General features: G+C 36.2%; 1 protein-coding gene across 50 annotated transcripts in view; it reads right to left on the reverse strand.

Annotated features, from left to right (window-relative positions):
- The window catches only part of LOC120424726 (cell adhesion molecule Dscam2), a 99,423-nt gene that overhangs the window by 60,583 nt on the left and 15,988 nt on the right, over window positions 1-22,852 (reverse strand). For 23 of the 50 annotated variants that reach the window (XM_039589245.2, XM_039589267.2, XM_039588940.2 and 20 more), the window contains exons 5-6: window positions 10,831-10,980; window positions 6,800-6,923 (exon numbers count right to left, since the gene is read on the reverse strand). In XM_039589245.2, coding sequence (XP_039445179.1) covers window positions 6,800-6,923; window positions 10,831-10,980 — 274 coding nt within the window. Of the gene's footprint in view, window positions 1-779; window positions 904-2,828; window positions 2,953-6,499; window positions 6,624-6,799; window positions 6,924-10,830; window positions 10,981-22,852 lie in introns of all 50 variants that reach the window. The other 27 variants (XM_039589136.2, XM_039589113.2, XM_052708856.1 and 24 more) reach the window with 4 other exon arrangements.

Here is a 22,852-nt window from a genome sequence, read left to right on the forward strand (position 1 = left end):
ACGGGTTGTTCGTCTTGCCCCACTAGTTGAGTAGAACGTACGGAAAATCATTTTTTTTAAATCATTTTTTTGCATTAAAAAACAGGATTTTTTTTAAACTTGTTCTATCAAAGTCTTAGCCAAGACCTGAAATAAGATGATAATTAAAAAATCCGACAGATTTTTAACGTTTTTGATGGGTTACAACGATCATTTCCTTAGCTTGTTACACTTGCCCCACTTTCCCCTACTGTGTTCATGAAACATTTTGAAAGTTTCAACCACCCGGAAATGATTACCTCGTGATTGGAACTGGAAATGCCTGTGCCTGACAAAACAACGCTAAACTGGTGTTGCTCTGTTTGACGTAGGTTGAACTTCTAGCTTCTGACGTGAAAGTTGGCGCTTTAGATCCAATTGGTTCTATAAATGGACATATCCTTATAATACGCTTACAGATAAAGCATTTCAAATTGATCGAATCCTGGGATAGGTACCTTGTGTTGGAAAACTACCATTAATCAGAAATGATATCTAATTCTCACCTAGTAATCGGAACTGGAAATGCCTGAGCCTGACAAAATAACGCTAAGCTAGTGTTGCTCTGCCTGACGTATGTAATGCTCCTAGCATCCGATGGGAATGTTGGAGCTTTTGATCCGATTGGTTCTAAAAATGGCACGATTTCTATATAATTTCTCACAAATTTCGATGACTGAATGTCATACAGATCTAGAGGTACCTTGTGTTGGTATAACCCAAAATTTAATACAAGAAAAGCAAAATGTAGCGAATCTCACCTAGTAATTGGAACTGGGAATGCCTGAGCTTGGCAAAACAGCGCCAAACTTGTCTTACTAGCTTTCGTATAGGATCTACTGTTTTCATCCGAAGGAAATGTAGGTGCTTTCGATCCAATAGGTTCTGAATAAAATGTTGTTTAAAGCAGTACTTAATGTTGAATGCTGAATAAGGATGATGTCGTGTTGGGGTAGGGTACCATAATACGAAGCCGTTTACTCAAATAGTAAGAAAACATATTCAATATTTTACAGATAGAACTAACCTGTAGATTGGTACAGGAAAAGCCTGAGCATTACACAGCAGCGTAATTTGTGAGCCTTGTTCACGAAAGGCAACAAACTGTGATGCATCGTTGTTAAAAGCTGGCGCTTTCGATCCAATTGGTTCTGGGGACATGAGTTTTGTTAATTCAACTTGAAGATTTCTTACAAGAAACATACCAATTTGTTGGTTAGGGTTCCCCTATGTTGTTAGGCACAGAATTATGCCTGATGAATTGTGGTTATAATTTTAAAGTTCCAGCAGCGGACTTTACCTGAAAATCGGCACAGGAAAGGCCTGAGCGTTGCACAGCAACGTCACGTGCGAGGCTTGTTCGCAAAAGGCAGCAAACTGTGTTGCATCGTTATTGAAGGCCGGTGCCTTCGATCCGATAGGTTCTACGGAAAACATTCAACATTCGTCAGCTTAAATATCCCAAAACAAATCTACGCCCAATTTGTTGAGATTCCTCAGGGTTACCCTGCGCTACACTACCTGAATATTGGAACCGGATAGGCCTGAGCTTGGCAAAGAAGCGCCACAGTACTGTTGATCGACACGTCCACGTAGTTCATCGAATTGGTCGCGAATGATGGTGCCTTACTCCCGATAGGTTCTACAAAAGGGGAGGGCATTGGTTGAGCAAAGGTCCTCGAGTATTTGCACAACAACCTGCCTGAATGCTTGGGAATACCCTGCTAAGCTAACCTAGTCATGCCCGAACTGCATTTCCGCCATCAAAGCGGTCAGGCCTACTGCGTTGATTTAACTGAAGAGAGGATTATGTGAACGCATCACATTTCACATAATCTTCAGGGGAAGAAGGATGCGTGGATATACCGCATCAAACGCTAATTGGGAACTGGGTATCTACCCTGCGAAACTACTTACTTAAAGATCGGAACTGGATAAGCCTGAGCCTGGCAGAGTAAGGCAATGCTCGAGTTGATACTTGTGTCCAGAAAGGTCATTATGTTGGAACCAAACGAGGGTGCTTTGCTGCCGATTGGCTCTGTTGCGTTGAAATGACGAATAAACGTTACCAAAATGTGCGCCTCGTAACAACTTGGAATGATCTGAGCTAGGGTACCCCCGGTCGAGTTACCAACTTACTTGAAAATTGGAACTGGAAAAGCCTGTGCCTGACAGAGGAGGGCCAGTGTACCGTTGAGTCCGGTCCTGACAAATGCCATCGAGTCCGTCGAAAAGGACGGAGATTTGCTCCCGATTGGTTCTACCAAGGGAACGTAAAATTAGGATCGATTCTAATTAAAATCTTAAATAACCTGAACGCTGAAGATAGGGTAATTGTGTAGATTCACTGTCCTTCAAACGTACCTGAAGACCGGTGTCGGATATCCTTGAGCCTGGCAAAGTAAGGCAATGTTTGTATTGATAGGAGCAACCATGATCGTTATAACCGTAGTCGAAAACGATGGTGCCTTGCTACCAATGGGTTCTGAAACGTAATATTTATCCCATTGTAACAAATGCTTCTCACACCCGATTTTATTTGGGATAAGGTACCCCCTGGAGGTCGTGTGGATATCCTACCTAAACACCGGCACCGGGAATGCCTGAGCCTGACAAGTTAGCGCAATCGTTGAGTTGAATCCAACGCGCAGTACTGCGATAGCCTCCGATGAAAAGGACGGGGCTTTGCTACCAATCGGTTCTGAAAGCGGAATTCCGGACTTAAAACGACTTGACCTTCACAAGCTGAACATTGAAATGAGTACCCCGGGCATGTTTCAAAACTTTGTACCAACCAAAATCTATCGTACCTGAAGATCGGAACCGGATATGCCTGTGCCTGGCAGGTCAAAGCCGTACTAGCTCCGCCATGGGTTCTTACAGCAACCGTTACGGCATCATTCGAGAAGGAAGGCGATTTGCTACCAATGGGTTCTAGAAATGTTTAAACGCGATCAGTGCTACCCCCATTACGATCACTGAATTTGGAACAGGGTCACCGTTGGGCGTGTATTTGCATGAAATTAAAGAACTCCGTACCTGAAGATCGGAACTGGATATGCCTGTGCCTGGCAGGTCAGAACCGTGCTGGTGTTGCTGGCCGTTCGAACTCCCATCATCATGGCTTCGGTAGCGAATGACGGGGCTTTGCTACCGATTGGTTCTGGAGTGGGAACCAAGTCGTTGCGTTAATGTTTTATTACCAAACAATCAAACACCCAGTATGAAGGGGAGAGAGGTACCCTATGTCTTGTTACCTAAACGAAGCTACCGGGTAGGACTGCGCCGGGCAGAAGAACACTACGCTGGTGTTCTGCTTTCGTTCCATCCATGTCTTTTTGCTATCGCTCGACAACACAGGTGGTTTCGCACCGATTGGTTCTGTAGAAAGGAGCCGCGTTGTATTCCGACGATATAGCTAATCTACCCCCAACATAATACCAAATTGACTGAATGTTGCGTTTCTCACCTAAAGTTTGGCGCTGGAAAACCCTGTGCCAGACACAACAGTGCAAGATCTTCGTTGGGATCCGCAAAGATAGGTTTCTGCATCAACGCAGGTGTCTTCGGAGGAGTACTCGAGATTGGTTCTAGAACAATTTAGAGGGGCACAAACTTAGGATGCACTACTCTTACTATCAAATTTACCCATTTAAAAACAAATTACCTGAACACAGGGACCGGGAAGGATTGCGCCGGACAGAGCATAGTGACATTGTCGTGTGATTTGACCAAAAGTTTTCGACTTTCGTCCCCGGACGTGAGACGGGGTGCTACACTGCCAACGGGTTCTATTTTAGGGGAAACAAAAATCGAATATCATGAAATATTACCGGACACGAGACTTTGCCCTGAATGCTGGAGTATGGAACGTGTTCAGCGAAGGCATGAAATGGTTGCTGATGGATCAAGATTACCTTATTGAATAATTCAATTTCATATGCTTAGTTTAAAAAGCTGACCCAAATTGTAAACAAATCCGTTTTTTGATCAGCTTTCGAAAAAAATAACAGCAATAATACATTTTTTAAAGCAGCTTTCCATATAACGAGATATCGAAAACGGTCTTGGATTCGTTATCAAGGATCAATATTATCATCTAGGACTAAATTTAACTAATTAAAAAAAAACTAAAATTAAAAGCCATTTCAACTAAAATTATTAGCTTCAAAAAATACAAATTTGGTGGTCATTATTTGTGACAGGGTTGCAAGATCTTAATTTTTTATTTTTTTAATCGTCAGGAATGTCTTCGATTGTATCCAACGATGGATCCGGAGAACATTTTCATTCAAACAAATGATATGCGATAAATTATGCGGTCATAAATTTAGATAGGGTTTCCAGAGCATGTTTTTAAAGACAACGAGAAGGGGTTTTCGAAACAATTTCAAAGATAAAAAAAATCTGGAAGTAAATTTCACCAGTTTATCAATTAAAACGGTCTTTTGCTATACCAACCTATGGTTGATCTAAATTTATTGTCCGGACAATAACAACAATTTATGAGATTCAGCTAAAATATTGTGTTAATTTCACAAATTTGTATAATGTTTGAGATAAAATTGTCAAATCTTTGGTTTTTTTTAACTCAATCAAATCCTTTTTTTGATATCTCAACCTATGAAAGATCAAACATAAGATCTGAGATCTATTTTGATAACATTTGCTGGGCTTAAAAAATTCAAGAAATTTCTGAAATGTGCATGTTTGCACTTTAAAAAACACATTCGGCATTTCGCCCTTTTAACCTTTTGTTCACATTAGACCTTTTGTCTTTCTGCCTTTTAGTATTCGACCATTTGTCCATTTGACCTTATGTTGGATCTGATAATCAGATCAAACATATTTGAATATTATTTCAAAAGGTTTTTTATTTTTCTTAAAAGAGTTTTTTTTTTGTGGAAAGTCTAAACTCTAACATGTTTTTAAGAATTTCAATTTTTTTTTCCTGTTTCTATGAGTTTTTCCATTCCGTAAAAATAATTTATTCTTGTGTCAGCTTTTTTGTATTTTTTTTTTCATTCGTCCAGACATGGTTCTTCAATAAGCTGAGAAAAGTCTAAATTCGAACATAATTCAAGAAATTTTATTTATTTTTTGTGTCTGTAACATTTCTGTGGGTTTTTTCTGCTATTTTTTCAAAAACCAATTTTTTTATTCGATACTTCGGTGCCCTCTTATGCTAACTGGATAGAAATCACAGCAAGCTTAGTAGAAGAGATCACAGAGGTATCGATTTATAGCTCATTGGAAAGGTCATTTGAAAACCCAAAATAAAGTTGAATATGCCAAAGGAAAGGAAAATTCTTTCAAACATAAGCATTTTTATCAATATTTTAAGAGGAAAAGTTTAAATTGGAACATAATTGTATTTTTGTTTCGATAATATTTATGGTAGTTTTTCCTTTCTTTCAAATACGAACAGTTTTAATTCAAGCATGTTTAATAAATAGACAAAGCAATAATTAATTAATATTGTTTCAAAATTATTCTTTTTTCTGTATTATTTCCGCGAGTTTTTACATTCTCTAAAAAAAATATTCTTGTTTTAGTTATATTTATGTGAGTATCTCTATTCTGTCAAACATGAGCACCAAGCAAAATAATAGAATAGAAATAGTCTCAATTCTGTAATCTTGTTTCTACAACAATTTTTCTGAGATTCGCCTTCTTTAAACATGCGCAGTTAAAAAAAAGTTTTTTAAGAAAAAAATTCAGTTCCAACATATTTCGAAGAATTTCGTATTCTATCAAAATAATTTATTCTAATTTAGAAATTTTTAATTTTGATCATTAAAACCAGAACAAGGTTTTTTCCGGAGCTTTTTGAGCTTCAAAACAACTCCCTTAAATTTTGAAATCGATTGGTTGCGTCCTCACTTTGGGCATTTAATTTTTAATTTTGTATGGAAACCTCCTATTTTACATTTTGATTCATATAATTTTTATTTTCCACTATTATTTTCAAATCAAAACCCAACAGCGTTGAAATTGAGAAAATTCTCTAAAACTTTCCCGAAGAAAGTATGATGTTATCATACTCTTGTCAAAAGATATAGCATCCTCAAAACTGGTCTAAAACGCGTATCTGCTCGAAAATCGGCAAAACTTCGTAATTCATCAGATTATTGCTCAACTCCTTGTCCTTAGTCTTACCTAAACGCCGGAATTGGAAACGACTGTGCCGGGCACAGAAGCGTAAAGTTGTCGGCAGTATTAACCAGCAATACACGCAATGTATCGCCAGAAGTTAGTCGAGGGGCAACACTAGCGACAGGTTCTTAGAAGATGGAAGGTTAAAAAAACGGTAACAGAAGAACAGGTGATTCGTCAAGTCGAGGGGGTTATCTTACAGATTCTGGTGGGCATAGGGTACCGTATGGTTAAGCATCCCGGACTATGTTTTAAAAGCAAACTGAGTGAAACACAATCTACCTATCTAGAAGAATGACTAGAGGATGACAAAAAAAAATCTCACCTAAACGCCGGCACCGGATAGGACTGGGCCGGGCAGAGCAGCGTAATGTTATCTTGACTTTTAACCTCCAGGTTGCGGCTCTTGTCGCCGGACGTCAGCCGAGGTGCAATGCTTGCCAGCGGTTCTGAGTCCGCCGCGCAAAACGAGGAGGAGGAGCAGCATGAGAAGGAACGAGCAATTAGTAACCCATCTTAGGATTGATCGTGTAGCTTTGTTAGAATGCAAATTTGCATGTTTGCTTTTGGGATAGAGCGTGTCTTGCATTTGGTCACCTTAAATCTAGAGAGGGGCACACTTTACCTAAAAACGGGCACCGGAAATGCCTGGGCGGAGCAGAACAGGGCTATTGTCTTTTTACGCTTCGTTTCCGCCGTGAGAATCTTCGAGGCGGCGGAAAGCTTTGGGGCCACTCTACCGAGGGGTTCTAGAAAGTAAAACAAGGAGGAGGGTGGGTGTAATTGCATGAGCATGACTTTTACCATGTTTCAAAACCCAGTGATGATAAGCATCAAATGTGTCAGCGGCAGTAGCAGGTGCTCGAGTTTGGAGGCGATCATTGGAATGATCACTTCCGGAATGAGTGCGCGATGACGTGATGAGGAGGTTCCATGAGACAGCATTAGGTACACAGGTCATTGTTAGTTACTTCGACTTGAAAACAAGGTGAATCACTCACACGGGGTCTTAGTCAAAACAAATCGACAAATCACCAAGTGCAGATACTTCTTTCTCCGGAAATCAAATTCAAACGATTTTGAGTCGTTAGTGGCGTTATGCACTGGCATGCGTCAAAAATCTTTCGAGAATTTTGAGACGTATGAAATAATCAAAATTGAATCATCAGGCACAGTTCCCGCGCGCGCGCTTTTATAGCTTTTTGATTACGCTTTGTTTTATTCTCGACAAATTCGACCGCGATTCTTGAAATTTTGCAAATTTGGAAACACGCAACACAGGGTACCCTATCCCAACATTCAGGCAATTTGTTTTGATAATGCGATTCAAAGGTTTTCTATTGAAAATTCAAAAACAGCTTTGTCTGATTAGGGGCAAAACTGTTTTTAAAATATTCAAGGAAAAAAACATTACGGGATAGTATGGAAAGGGAAACAATATTCACGGTTTTTGGAAGATTAACAAATTTATTCAAATGTCGTGTATGAAAAGTTGATTTCTCCTTCAAATCGATCTAGTTGGGTCATTCGTCATCTGTTAATCACAATATGGTTAAGCAAAACGCACAATTTTCAAGCGGGCGTGAAATGACTCGTTTTTAATTATTTTACAACATGATGCCTCGAGTGTCGCCAGGGAATGAGAGCAACGCAAATATTGTTTTCTTCTCCGTTCGATACTATCTGCAATAAGTTTTTTTTTTTCCTTCCGTTCTAGCAAGTGACTGGCAAAGTTACTGTTTTAAAGCTAGCTGGTATGTCTATGAAGGCCGACGCGCGAATGGTTCACAGAAAGCGTTTATTTACGATCGAATGATTAATATGAAATGCGTGGTGGTGGTGCTGTAATTAAAAGCATCGAGTAATCTGTTTTTGCTCAGCTTAAATGCCGTCCGGTAGCGTTCATTGCTGGCCCAGCACTTTTTCCAGTCACTTGCGACATTTGGACGGTTACGGGTTGGTTGGTTTCAGTGTGTGTGGGCATTCGAGAGCTCTTGTACGTTCTTTTTATTGAGTTGTAATATATTCGGTTTGTAAAGATTTTACTTCAAAAATTTTATTTTACAAAAAAAATATGCTTGTTTTATTATTTGTCGTTTTCTCGTTTTAATCTGAACATCATATATTTCGAATATTAGATTGTGTATCAATAACTTAAAAAATATGGTCTGAATGTTTTTATTCATATCCAATTGTTGAAAAGGAGTTAAGGATTTTTTGAAACTAAACAAAAAAAAAACCCTAAAAGAGCACTTAGCTAGCAAAATCTAAACGTAGAAATATGTACCTTCCCTGCAAAGGCTTATGAATTGATCTCAGTTGAAAGGTTTTCCAAATCTCTGAATTGCAAATGTAACATCCTGGAACAGAACTGCTAAATTCTAATAAAAACACAAAGTGAAAAAAATAAACAAAAAAAAATGTCACGTAGTTTATGGATGGCCTCATTTTATTATACGAAATTGAAAAAAAAATGTATTACCACAAAATATATCCTTCAGTGACTAAGTCTGAGTTCATTTTTTAAATCCTAAAAATCACTTATTTTTTAAATTTTAACTCTGAAATAGTGTTCAAAAAATATAGTGTTAAAAAATATGTTCTGAGAGATGAATTTATGAGTAATATAAAAACATTTTTTCAGTACCAGGGAAAAATGTTCGGCTTCTGGCGGAAGGAATTATTTTTTCCGATATTTTTGGAATTCTACTGATCAATGATTAACTGATGTTTCAGTGATATAAAGCATTATTTTAAATTCATTTTGTAGAGTTTTTATTTTATGTCATAAACATAAAATTAACAATACCTAATCGTAATTGATTTATGTTCCACAATTCTGAGACATTTGGTTTTAATTATTATCGGTAGAATATAGCCGCTGTATTTATATTATCCTCCCCTCTTCCTTCAAAATTAGTCCAGGGGGCAAAAAAAATGTTTTTCAAAAAACTTAAAAATTTCAATGGGAATAGAAGTCTATTCAACTGAAAACAATCTCAAATTGAGTTTATGCAACAAGTTACAAAAAGATGCTTTTTTCAGCACGTACAGCCGTACAGTCGTACAACGAGGATAACCGAGTTGGAAAAATACGACGAGTGCTGAAAAAATCGAAAAAACATGTTTTGCAACGAGTAGCTTACAACATTTTTTGCACTTCCGAAAAACGGTTTATTTAAGATATCTAATCGTAATGTATTAGGTCTGAGGCATTCAAAACTGGAAATAGCTCATGCTTATTTGTTTGGCAACAGAAATTTCGATATTATGGAATAAGAATAATCTATTACATTTTTGGTATGCTTTTCAAAGAATAATTTAGTGTTATATCACATTTAAGCTAAATTATATTGCTCATTACTGAAAATAGGATATTATTTTTCAGTGTAGTTCAGTGGTCAAAGACTTATGAGAAATTGGACGAGCTTTCCGGTTAAAATATTTCCGAGACTGAAAAATCAAGTCTGTCATATAGAAATGGCCAAAAACCAAAAAAATTGCCAATACCCCTGTTTTTCAGCATTTTTATTTCTAAAACCACTGTATCTTCACAAGGATTGGACTCAAGACTATGGATGACTTGTTTGACTTTTTGTCTGAAGTACCGACTCCCGCTATCCAGGTTCTTAAGCGAAGATGGCGTTGGAATGGTGAACGTCCGAAATGTCAAATTCGCGCAGTAGCACCAACATTAGAAAAAAATGTGGCTATCATGCCTTGGCACACTTTTTTCGTGATGTTGGTACCACTGCGTGATTTTGACATTTCGGGCGTTCACCTTTCGAACGCCATTTTCGCTTAAAAACTTGGATTGATTTTTGAAAATTTTGACGGTAAATGTTCCTGCATTTTTCGTGATTCTTTTTGTAACATCTTAGGCTATTTCCTCAAAAAATTTGAACGAATAGAAATAGTGACATCATCGAAGGATTAAACTTTTAAACTTGAAAATCAAAAAAATTCATAGAAGTAGCGTGTATTTTTTTTTTTTTGATACTATGCAATGGCTTCGAGATACAGTAATTGGCTCCATATACACAAAAATGGCTTATATAAGCCCAGGATAACATGTCTACAAAGTTGCATTAGAATCGGAGAGGATAGGGTACAAAAGTACGAGAATTGCTCTATAAATAAGTTGCATTTTGTCGTATTTTGCAGTTCAAACCAGTTTAAACATTAAAACTTCCGGAACTCGATCACATTAAAAGATCTCAGCGGTTACATAATTACTACACGATAGTTTCACTTTAGTCAATGGTATTCATTGACAAACGGAAGCCTTGTTTTTTACTATTTGTATGATGTAAAAACACTTGAAACCATTTAGCCCGAAGCTCATCATCGTTACGGCTATCGAGTTTCATCACAATCAACCCTGATGGTTAGTACGGAATATGAGGTGTAACACGAGCTCTCGAATGACAACACTGAATTGTGCAAAACGTTACATACAGAGTGCAACCTTGGGGACCTTCACCACACAAGATGAAGCCAACATAATCGGATACCTTAAGTGGAACAATTAAGTCCCGAGTCCAGACCATATGTAAGGCAACACACATTTTACCCAACTGCAACCAACAACCGTCCAAAAACCTTTGAATCTGATGAAGACGCAGCGAGTGCGATGGTTTGTCACAACCAAATTACCTGTGATCACGAGTCGTCCCTTCGTGGCCGAGAGGCGCGTTTCGCCGGTAAGCCGGTGCTTCGTTCGGCACTGGTAGCTCTTGTAGCCATCCTCGGGACCGACCTCGCGGATATGCAGCTCGCCAGAGGGCAGGACCATGTATTTGCCATCTAGTGGTTGTGGGGGTTCGGATTCGTTGGATTCGTTTTAAATAGTTAGAACGGGGGGTAAGGGAAGACAAAGAAAAAATATGTTAATAAATTTGTTGGTTTTATGTAATGTTGTTACGGCTTAACCTCTAATTTCCGAACGTGTCGATGCCACAGTTCTGATAAGGCAAATATTTGAAAACGTAAGATAATCAAATTTGAGGTATTAGGAATCATGTGACCAGAAACTCAATTCTTCGAAAATATTTGTTTTGAAAAATGCCCCTTGCACCGGGCTCCGCAAAGGCAAACAGACAAAGAGTTCAGTTCATAAATATTCGACTTTGTGCTTTTTATCGGAATGTGACATCAACACGTTGAATAAATTAAAACGGCGTTTCAACGCGGCTTCGACGACACACAGGGGGAGGCTCCATTTGTACAGTAGTATCCCAGGGACTCACGTCCAGTATGGAACGATAATAAGGGGCATTTTTGGGCCCAAATCTTGCTGTCCTTAGTCACTTAATTAAGAAACGTCTCAAAAATGAGGCCGTTACAGGTTGGGGCGTCCACGTCAAACTCTGGGAGGCAATTCATTATCTTTCTACGGTAGGGTACTTTTTTGGAAATGTTGTCACCTGTATATGGTCCACTATAATGGTGTGACGAGACTGACGAGTGCGACGCGCGTAAAGTGTTGAAATTAACCATTGCGCGATCCGACGCTGCTGGTAGTCCCGGGAGGGTGCTGGTACAAACGGAGCGCTTCCCTTGTATGTAAATTAAGCCGGCATAAACAGTCACATAAACATTCCAGTTTTTTGGTTCTTCCTCTCTTGTGTATTCTCGTTTTTCACACTAGGGTAAAGCTATGTTATTACGATTATGTTAGTTGTCTAAATTTATTAAGGACCTTTTAACTATGAGATTTAAAACTTGAAGTAAAAAAATAAAAAATCTACTTTCTATTTTCCCTGGTCTTTCCCAACTATCCAAAATTTCGGCCATCAATTATTTTTTATTCCTTTGTACTTTTGCGTCATTGGTTTGTCCATGCAAGTTTCCATACAAAATGAGAAATAAATATTCTACAATCTGTTATTCTACAAAGGGGTTTTTTGGGTGTTCCTATCATTTCTCAAATTGTCCTTACCTATAATTAAAACTTTGCAGAAGACACAATCCAATTGATCAGAAGATCCGTTTTAAAACTACAGATTCTAGAATATTTAGATACCATTTATGCATGGAGAGCTGCCAAATTTGTATTGAAACTTGTACACAAAGAACATAAAAAAATACAAAAAAAAAAACGGAAAAGTTCTGTTTTCTGAGAGAAAAATTGATAAATCAAATTTATTGCATACTTTAAATATACGGGTCAAATGTCATTGAATGGACGCACTTTTTTTTGTTAAGGGGCCATTTTTGTATTTAAAGGGCCAAACATTCAATATTACGCCCTTTTGAAATGTTAGTCTTGATTTATTTTTTTTGAAAATATTGTTTTCAAAAAGATCGGAAAATTTCACGAATGTTTCATATTTTAACATTGTAAATCAGACTAATAGTTGCTAATATATCGACATTAGAAAATGGTGGGTTGTTTGGATGAGATTTAAAAAACATCAATTTTCCTGTTTTTTAACCTTTGCATGGCAATATCTCAGCAACTAAGGGTCGTATCAACAAAGTTCAAAAAAGCAAAGTATAGAGAATTTTCTCAGCTTTTCAAAAATATGATTTTAAAAAGTTGGCAAACATGTGCACTTTTTGAAAAAAAGGATAAACTGCGACTATTTTCAAAAAGTTACCTAAAAATGGCTATAACTTGAAAACGGTGCACTTTATCAAAATTTCACTAAAGTACTTTTTGATTGCAAATTCGATTTTACATCGAAAAATGAAGTTGAAAATTTTTTGCGACCAATGTTTCGATTTTTTTAAATCAGTATTGATTCAAAAATTCATAACTCAGTCAATGATTTTTTGAACAACCTGGAAATTTCTGAAAAGTTGGCATTTGATTTCCTCTAAAACATATCAGAAAAAAATAGTGTTTTTTTTTGTAAATCAAGTAAAAGTTACAAAAAGTTAAATTAAAAATCACCTTTTTTCAGTATAGTCCTTATTCATACCTACAACTTTGCCGAAGACACCAAATCGATCAAAAAATTCCTTCAAAAGATACAAATTTTTGAATTTTCATACATCATTTTTGTATGGACAGCTGTCAAATTTGTAAGGAAAATTATATGGACAAACTAATGATGCAAAATGGCTTCTTTGGGCATACCGAAGGCACCAAAAAAGTTTCAGCCGGATTAAAAAATACAAAAATAATCGAATGACCAAAATCTGAGAGAATTGCTCAAAAACTTTTGATCCTGCACACAAAAAAATAATTCCGAATGTTACATCATTTATGATGTAACACTTTTGCACGTCATTAAACATTTAAATTTAAATGCAATTTGATGTAAATTTGCAACAAATTATACGTAAAAACATGATTTTACGTGTGATTCAACCGTTTACGTCGAATCTCAAATTTACATCAACTTAGTTTACATGTGATTCATTTTTTCCGTGTCGAGTAAATTCACATATTTTTTTCTGTGTGGATTCAGGTTCTACGTGATTTCGATTCAAATTGTATGAGCCTTGTATAAAAATTGGCATTTTTTGATAGGTACGCTTTGAATTCAAAATCACTTCAGAAATTAAGAATCTATATTATGACACTCTACCCTATTTATTCACAACTCTCCCTTATGCAGAAAGAACAGTGCAGATGCCCACGAGAGACCAATTAAGCATACGGGTGCTGAAGCATGAAATATAGGAAGTGCTTATGTGCGTTTATTTAGATTTGCATTTCACTGCTCGGTAGACGACTTGAATGTATAATATTGGCGAAATCCTCGGAACATGAAATGCAAATGTTGTATGTGACTGTTTAGTATTTGAAACGGAGTTTTTTTGGTTTTATGAAGATTGGTGTTTTTTTTCAGATTTAATACCTGAGTATAATCACTATTAACCCAAATCAATGCAATAAAATTCTTGACGTAACACTATTAACTGCTCAAAAGTAAATAAATAACACCATTCTCCAGAGCCACCCTTCTAGACTCGTTCAATGTTTGTGCATATGCGGGACCTGTATAAAGTTTCGACAAAAAAAAAGCGACCACTATCGTATTATTAAAACACAATCTCTCTATCACACAACAACCCTTGGTGCGCAGTGTAGCGTATTATATACGAAACAACCTTCTTATGACAGAACACAACAACAGGTTTGTTTGTAAACAAACACCACCAACCGGCCTAGGCCGGCGATCATCGTTTCAGACAGTGGGCAGCAGCACCAGAGTAGGTGGGATTTGTTGAATGGGTGAACCGAAAGTGCATCCAACACATCATATGGAGCATCGGCAAACAACGGCGTGTTAGATAGTTGGCCCGGTTTCGAAACATCCACGCAATAAAAAGACATGACAAGTTGGGAGACTTGACTGGAATGTGTAGGGGAAATTTGTTTTTATTGATACCCAAGTATATATTTTTATCAACTATTTTTCAAACATTTCAATTTCGATACCACGATTCACGACTACAAAGTTCACAACCCGAATTAACACCCCAAATCCACTACTCGTGCTGTACACAAAACACAAGCAAAACGTGCAGACGTAAAATATTCCGAGCGCACGTGGGCAGACGACTCTATGTAGTACACGACACGAGGAGCAACCGACAGTCAGCCGGTCGTCGCGACGCCGCCGTATCGTACATTGACCAACAATTCTGCCTTCGCGCCCCCACAAACATGAATCGCATGAATGAAGCAGAGCTGTGTGCGTGTACGAGAGCAGCGCCGTAGTAGTGATAGTAGTGGAAAGTGGTCCACTTGTTGCTACTCGGAATCAGTTGGTTTTCACGAAGTGTGTCACGGTTCGTCCTTGTTCGTCGGATTCCCGGTTGGCATGGTGACGACGGGGTTTTTGTTGTTATGAGATGAACCCTTGTTTGGGTGGTTCATTCGTGAACTGATAACAATGTTCACTGCGTTTTCTCTAGTCGGGAATTCACTGTGTTTCTCGGGTCTCTTTAAATTATGTAAGATTTTATTGCGTAAATTTGTAAACATTTTTTGCAAATTTTTTGTTAAAAATTATGACTAGACTGATTCTTAGCGAAGCTAAACCAAAATGTCACTTTTTTCAATTTTCAATGTGATTTTTTAAATGAAAGATTTAATTTTTATTATGATTCAATAAATTCAATGAGCTTTAAATGCGTTTTCATACCTCAAAAGCCAAAAAATATGACCAAATAAGGTCTACTAGCCCTTGAATGGGAGAGGTCCCGTCACGCAAAGAAATGGCTTCAAAAACTCAAATTTCAATCAATTCGTTCAGTACAAGGAGCAAAAGATTTTTCAATTTTGCGATAATGTGTAGAGTAGCATAAGTTTTTAAAAATCAAACTGGCAAAACTGTAGCAATTGTTTAGGTGTGCCTTTTAAAATACCAGTTTTACGATGTTGTCCCGTCACGCTACATTTTCATTTCAGAAGAAGAACAGGTACAATCTTGTTTATTCTGCACGACATTTCTTTGTAGGAAATTCAATTATCTTCCCAAAACGCCGAAAAAAAAACTTGGGATTTTTTTAAAGGAGTTGAAGAATCGGTCACCAGAGATTTATTCAACCTAGATGATTAATAAAAAAAAATAACGTTTTCCATCGTTTGTATCATACTTTGGTTTTTTTCTTAAACGGGAATTAAATTATTTAGTTACATAACAATGCGAAGTTGTAGGCTATTCTATGCTAAATTAATTTGAACGAAGCGTTTCGAGCTCAGGTCAAGATTTGAATAATTATGTCCACACAAAATCTTGGATTGCCATTTTTGGAAAATAAATAACTGTATGCGATTCCTTAACACTGGAACGCCCAACGCATGTCCAACTTACACGGACGCCCAAGCCTCCCAAAAAAGGTGGAACGGTAACTTCAACTCGCTGGTTCTCGGGCATTACTCAACCAATCGGAACGATTCTTGTTTCCAGTGATTTGTAAGAATGTCTAGATGATCCTAAAATTTTGCAGAACTTGATTTGAACAAATCTGTAATTTCTGCGACCGAAAACATCGTTCCACCTTTTTTTAAAACGACTACCTCCGCGGAATTTTTGGCGAATTTTTTTTTACTCGCGAAAAAAAAATTGGAACGATCGCAAAAATTACAGATTTGATGAAATTAAATTCTGCAAAGTTCTAGAATCATCTAGACATCCTAAAAAATCACTGGAAAGAAGAATCATCTTGATTGGTTGAGTTATGCCCGGGAACCAGTGAGTTGATGTTACCGTTCCAATTTTTTTGGAGCCTTGGGCGTTGGAATGTTAATCATAACTTTTACTAAAATTCTGCAATTAACAAAACCATTGCTTCAAAAATCAATAACACTAAATCGGTCATACTGAACTATCCTCAAAATCTACTTTCAAATGTGTTGTGTAACAGATGTGGGTGAGAAAAGAATTGGAAACATTATATTTTATTAAGGCCGTTGCAAATATTTTTTGAAGTTTATGTCCCTCAGCTCTGACCAAAGTCGAGGGGGGCAAAAAAAATATAAAAATTTAAATTACAAGCCTAGGTTTCAACGTGTTGATGGAAAAAGTGTTTTAAAATGCATTTTACACGCGTCCAGTTACTTTCCAATCATTAGTTTTCGAAATATCGATGTATTGATGGAAATTTTTTTTTTCGCTAAAAAAAAAACTTTTTGTGGGACTGTACATTGGTGTTTTTAAAATTTTAAATATTTTCAAAGGAGTTCAAACATGCAAAATATGATTATAAACGCAGGAAAATGCATTTAAACTGTATTTCGGTTGATTAAACATTAAAATTTATAAAATTTTTTAAGTTTTTCGAAAAAAAAATTGTTTGCCCCCTGATTATCCAGGCCGACTTCGAAGGGGAGGGGGCGACATAAACTTTGAAAAATATTTGCAACGGCCTTAAAGGCAAGAAAAATAAAACTCGAACTGAAACAAATACCAGCAACGATTGCAGAATCTTCTGCAAATCATTTGTCAAACTGACAACATTAAGCAGATATTAGACTACGACAAACAAACTTTTTGACAGTTTTCCTGCTTTGTTTGTTTGCCTGCATTTGTTTGCAGAAACGTCAGCCTTAGAGAATGACGATTTTCGGGATTTTAAATTTCCCGGGAATCGAGAGCTGAATTTTGCAATTTACCTGAAATTCCCGGGACTCGGGAGTTTTAGCCTTTTCAGCAAAATTATTGATTTGTTGCCAACTCACACAACAGATGCCCCTCTTCGATTTTCGTGAAAGTTTGCTCTAAGAAGTAATATTGGTCCCTGATCACGAATTCGAGGTCCATTATTCGTTATCCTAACAATGCTTTAAATATTTGATTTGCAAGATCGGGATTTTAGCTATAAAACAAATAAGGATTCTAAGCAACATCTGAATGTTTTTTTTAATTTAATTTTGCATTGGAATTTCCTTTAGTAAATCATTCAGACAAGATATTTTTGATCGTCCAACCACAATCCGATTTCTCAGCTCAAATAATTTGAAAGTTGGTTTTTCGTGCTCAACTGTTAATTAAATCAAAGGAATAATTACAGTTACAAGGAAACTGAACTGAATATAACCAATTGCCAATATTACGTTTCTAAAAATTATTGAAAATCCCAGAGTTTATCTTATACATTTCAGGCCTGATGGGTCTTATATGACTTAAAAATCAAAATTTCCAAAACCAGCTTCAATTTTTTTTTTATGGTCATAAGAATTATTTTCCTATCATAAACTATTTGTTATTTTAATTCTGGCCTGAAAGTGTTAAATAACTATTGATTTTTGGTGCCTTTTCGAAATCGAAAGTTAGCCAAATTTTGAAGTAACATTGGACAAGAGAATTCTATTTACCCTCTACAGCCCAATTTTTTTCCGAAATTTTTTATTTTTCCCATGTTTAGGAGGTAATTTTGAGCAACTTTTGTTCTACGAAAAACTTTACTTCTCTTGTTTTATGGTTTTCTCGTTTCATTTTTAGTATTTTAATTTGCATTTATCTTGTTTAGTTTATGTTTGTTTTTGGTAGTATTTGGCCTATTCTACCCCCTGCTATCATTACATTTTGCCTATCTATTTTTTTCATATTTTTACAGTCACTTTTTCAATTTTTTGCATGTTTTTCTCATTTTCTGCTATAAAATGGCACCATTATCATTTAAGTTGTAAAAAAAATGCTTAGAGGTATAGTCTGGGACACTACAAAAATTACTGCATACTTCTTTTTACTTAAAACATAGGAAATGTTAGTAAAAAAAAAAACATAGCCAAAGTTAACCCCAAAAAATGACATTTTTAAAAACATTGGCAAAGTCACATAAAACAAGTAAAACTTCCAACCCATAAATTTTCTAAAATTTTAAGAGTTCTTCTTTCCAATGCTTTTTACAGATTAAAAATTGGTTGAAAAATGGATTCTTGGCGATTTTTTAAATCGAAGCCCGTCTAGAGGCGGTGTTGGGTTGTAGAGGGTTAATATTTAAGCGGTGACTGCTAGTTTTTTAAGTAATCGTTTGGGCCCCCAACTTTGTGGTACTGCCTCTACTGAATTTTCAGCAAAACAATATGACATTTCTTTTGCTAAAATTTCAGTAAATCAGTGTGGTAAATATCAAATACCGGAGAATTCAGTAAAATCAAAATTACTGAATCGTATACTGTAATTTTAGTTGATAACAGCTCAACTCAAAATTACTGAAATTCATTGAAAAAAAAAAACTGTGCAAATTGAAGAATATAAAAAAATCTCCAGAATTATTCAAAAAATATTATGCTCTGCATAAAAAACTATTGAATTTGCTAAACACAGCTTTTGTTTTGTTTTCGAATGCATAGAGCAATATGGTCAACCCAGCTAATTTTTTAAGGAAAATTTGGTTTTTGAAAATGTTTGAGGTAAATTTGGTTTTGGAAAATGATTCACTAAGTAACAAACACTCTAGCATTCTTTTAATTTGATTAAAAATGTCTAAATTACCTTGCAAAGCTTGTAATCTTCTCTATTAGTTAGTGCCAACATTTTGATATTTTTTTCAAGTTGCAATTTTGTTTATCAAAATCTATCCTTCCAAACTGCTCAAAGCACGACTGTAACTCGCCATTCATCCGTCAAGGACCCGTTCATTAGCTGCGCATCCTTTCGTTATGCGCAGTAGGAATGAATTTTGCATTTTAGCGGGAATCTAAAAGGACCCTCCGAAAAACTTTTATCCGCAAGCAATCCACCAACAGCAGCAAAAGAACGCTGACAGCCACCACCACCAAAACTTTCAACAGTGTGTGCGCGCGTCCCGCATATGAATGGAACTCGTTCATTGAAGGTCTGGGACACGACTCTCGGTTGTATATCTAAAAATCGAGCGGCCGTTTTTTTTGTGACTCTAAAACCGACTATATTCAGTGACCAACGGTTTTACGTGAATTAAGAAACTGTCACAATCGGCCATGAACTTATACTTTTGGTTATGTGTTGATATATAGCGACTGATGTTTTGAGGTCTGCAAAAAGACTTTATAGTTAGAGATTTACGTGCTGATTGCTATCGGTAGCAATTTTGCAACCTGTAAAATTTAGTTTTCAGCAAATCCCTCAGAATACGAGGTAAATCCAAACAATTCCAGCTGACTTTTTTGGGGCTGAAACCATAACAAAGATGAAATATAGCCGCGATTCTCGAAATTTCTCCCAATAAGCAATCTTCCCTGGCAAAAAAAAAACGCCAGGCCCACGATGATCTACCGCAGAGATAGTTCCCGCGACCATATGTTTACCAAATGATCCCCGTTTTGCTACATTCAGTCCGCGCGTCAGTGGTTGTGCCTTTAGATCTGGTACAGTAACGTGAAAGATAGACGCGATGACTTTTTTTTTGCGTGACATAAGGCGAAATCAGTAGCGACCTACCGACAAACCGACCGTTGGCAAATTCAAATTCTGAACCCAAGCACTAAATTAGACTCAAGTGAATAAATGGGAATGCAATCAGGACGGTGGGTATTTTAGATTTCTGACTGGAGAAGATGGTTTTGTTTCATCCCGAGCATGGGTAAATAACAAGGGAAATGCGTAATAATACCTTTCTCTGGTATCAATATCAAATTTTGGTATTCCTGGACCCTTTATGCAAGAGCAAAATGTGGTATCATACCAATTTAAGGTATTGTTTTGATCATGCAAAATTGCAGAATTTGTCAATGGTCGAACACCACATTTTGGTATTCTTTTGGTATTACAGTATTACAGTAATTCCTCTGAAACTATGGGAAAATTTTGACCAATTTTGACAAAATAATTAATTTTGCGCTAAAATGATGTCTCAAAACGAATGTCTTCATTGAAAACCGGAAATTTCAAACTTGATTTTAAACATTTTTGATACACCCCCTAAAGAAATGACTTGAAATTGTGAAAAAAAATCTAAGTCAGGATGGCACATTTTGGTATTATTTTGGTATTAAAGTGTTTTATTAAATTCATCTGAAACTATGGGAATTTATTTTATAAATTTTGGCGAGATAATTAATTTTGCGCAAAAATGACTTTTTATATACCCACTAAGATTTTTTTTTTTAAATCGTTGAAATTTCTCTAATTCGGGATAACCAAATACTTTGAAAAACGAGTCAATCGACAGATTATTGAATTCTGGTGGAATTCAATCCAGTTTCATTTTAATAACACTCATATTTCAATCTTGTTATTTTTCAGAAGCTTCAAAAACTTCAAGCACAGGCCGTTCATCAATGACAAATGCATTCGATGTGGTGAAGAATATCACTAAGAACAACATGGAATCATCAGGTGAGTAGATTTGGCTGTTGCATATGGATCATTTCCGTGTTTTTACTAACTGCAACTGCTGCACTAAAAATGGTATGAACATGAGTAATTCTCTACGAAATCGGTCTTTTTTCTTCAATTTTAATTTTTGTATTTTTTAATCCGGCTGAAACTTTTTTGGTGCCTTCGGTATGCCCAAAGAAGCCATTTTGCATCATTAGTTTGTCCATATAATTTTCCATACAAATTTGGCAGCTGTCCATACAAAAATGATATGTAAAAATTCAAAAATCTGTATCTTTCGAAAGAATTTTTTGATCGATTTGGTGTCTTCGGCAAAGTTGTAGGTATGGATACGGACCACACTGAAAAAAAATGTTACACGGTAAAAAAAAATGTTGGTGATTTTTTATTTAACTTTTTGTCACTAAAACTTGATTTGCAAAAAAACACTATTTTTAATTTTTTTCATTTTTTTATATGTTTTAGAGGACATCAAATGCCAACTTTTCAGAAATTTCCAGGTTGTGCAAAAAATCTTTGACTAAGTTATGAATTTTTGAATCAATACTGATTTTTTCAAAAAATCGAAATATTGGTCGCAAAAATTTTTCAACTTCATTTTTCGATGTAAAATCAAATTTGCAATCAAAAAGTACTTTAGTGAAATTTTGATAAAGTGCACCGTTTTCAAGTTATAGCCATTTTTAGGCGACTTTTTTTGAAAATAGTCGCAGTTTTTATTTTTTTTTTAAATTAGTGCACATGTTTGCCCACTTTTGAAAAAAATATTTTTAATAGCTGAGAAAATTCTCTATATTTTGCTTTTTTGAACTTTGTTGATAAGTCCCTTAGTTGCTGAGATATTGCCATGTTTTCTAAGTCACACCCAAACAACCCACCATTTTCTAACGTCGATATCTCAGCAACTAATGGTCCGATTTACAATGTTAAAATATGAAACATTCGTGAAATTTTTCGATCTTTTCGAAAAAAATATTTTCAATTTTTTTAAACCAAGACTTACATTTTAAAAGAGCCAAACATTCAATATTACGCACTTTTAAAATGTTAGTTATGATTTGAAAATTTTAAAAATATTTTTTTCGAAAAGATCGGTAAATTTCATAAATGTTTCATATTTTAACATTGTAAATCGGACCATTAGTTGCTGAGATATCGACGTTAGAAAATGGTGGGTTGTTTGGGTGTGACTTAGAAAACATGGCAATATCTCAGCAACTAAGGGACTTATCAACAAAGTTCAAAAAAGCAAAATATAGAGAATTTTCTCAGCTTTTCAAAAATATTTTTTTCAAAAGTGGGCAAACATGTGCACTAGGGTGGTCCAAATCCGGACTTTTTTGGGGCTACCCCCTGAAATCAAAGATTGACCCATCACTAGGCTAAATTCCAAATTTGAGCTCATTCTGACCACGGGAACCCCTCCCTCCAATCGCTTAAAGTTTGTATGGGAAAAATCGTCAAAATGTATGGAGAAAAGCAACTGTTTTACTTTTTTACCTGTGGAAGGCGCCATAATTATCCGATTCTTACCATTTCTCAAATGTAGAACCTTCATTAAATTTAGAACAACTTTCCCGAAGACACAATATTTTTAGGATTTGTTCCCGCGAAGTTATTAGCGCCCAAAACTGGCCATTTTTGCGCGACCAGCTGTAAGGGGCTACCTAACAACGATGTTTATTTCCAATTCGTACACGCACGTGCTCTCTCTCAGGTTCAAACTCTCTCACGAGCTTGCTCGCCTGCCTGCCTGCCTGTTTACCTACAAGCGCGCGCTGTTTCTCTGCTTGGACTTTTGTCGTCGCCGTCGTTTTCGTTTGCTATCCGCTGCGCTGTTTTAAGCTGTCTTTTCTTTAAACTATTTTTTTCAGCGCAATTTTTTTATTTTTGACATAATTTAAGAAATTATATGCTAAATATATCTCAAAACAATCCTGCTATTTTAG

Source organism: Culex pipiens, chromosome 2 (genome assembly GCF_016801865.2).
Source record: "Culex pipiens pallens isolate TS chromosome 2, TS_CPP_V2, whole genome shotgun sequence".
Taxonomy (NCBI): domain Eukaryota; kingdom Metazoa; phylum Arthropoda; class Insecta; order Diptera; family Culicidae; genus Culex; species Culex pipiens.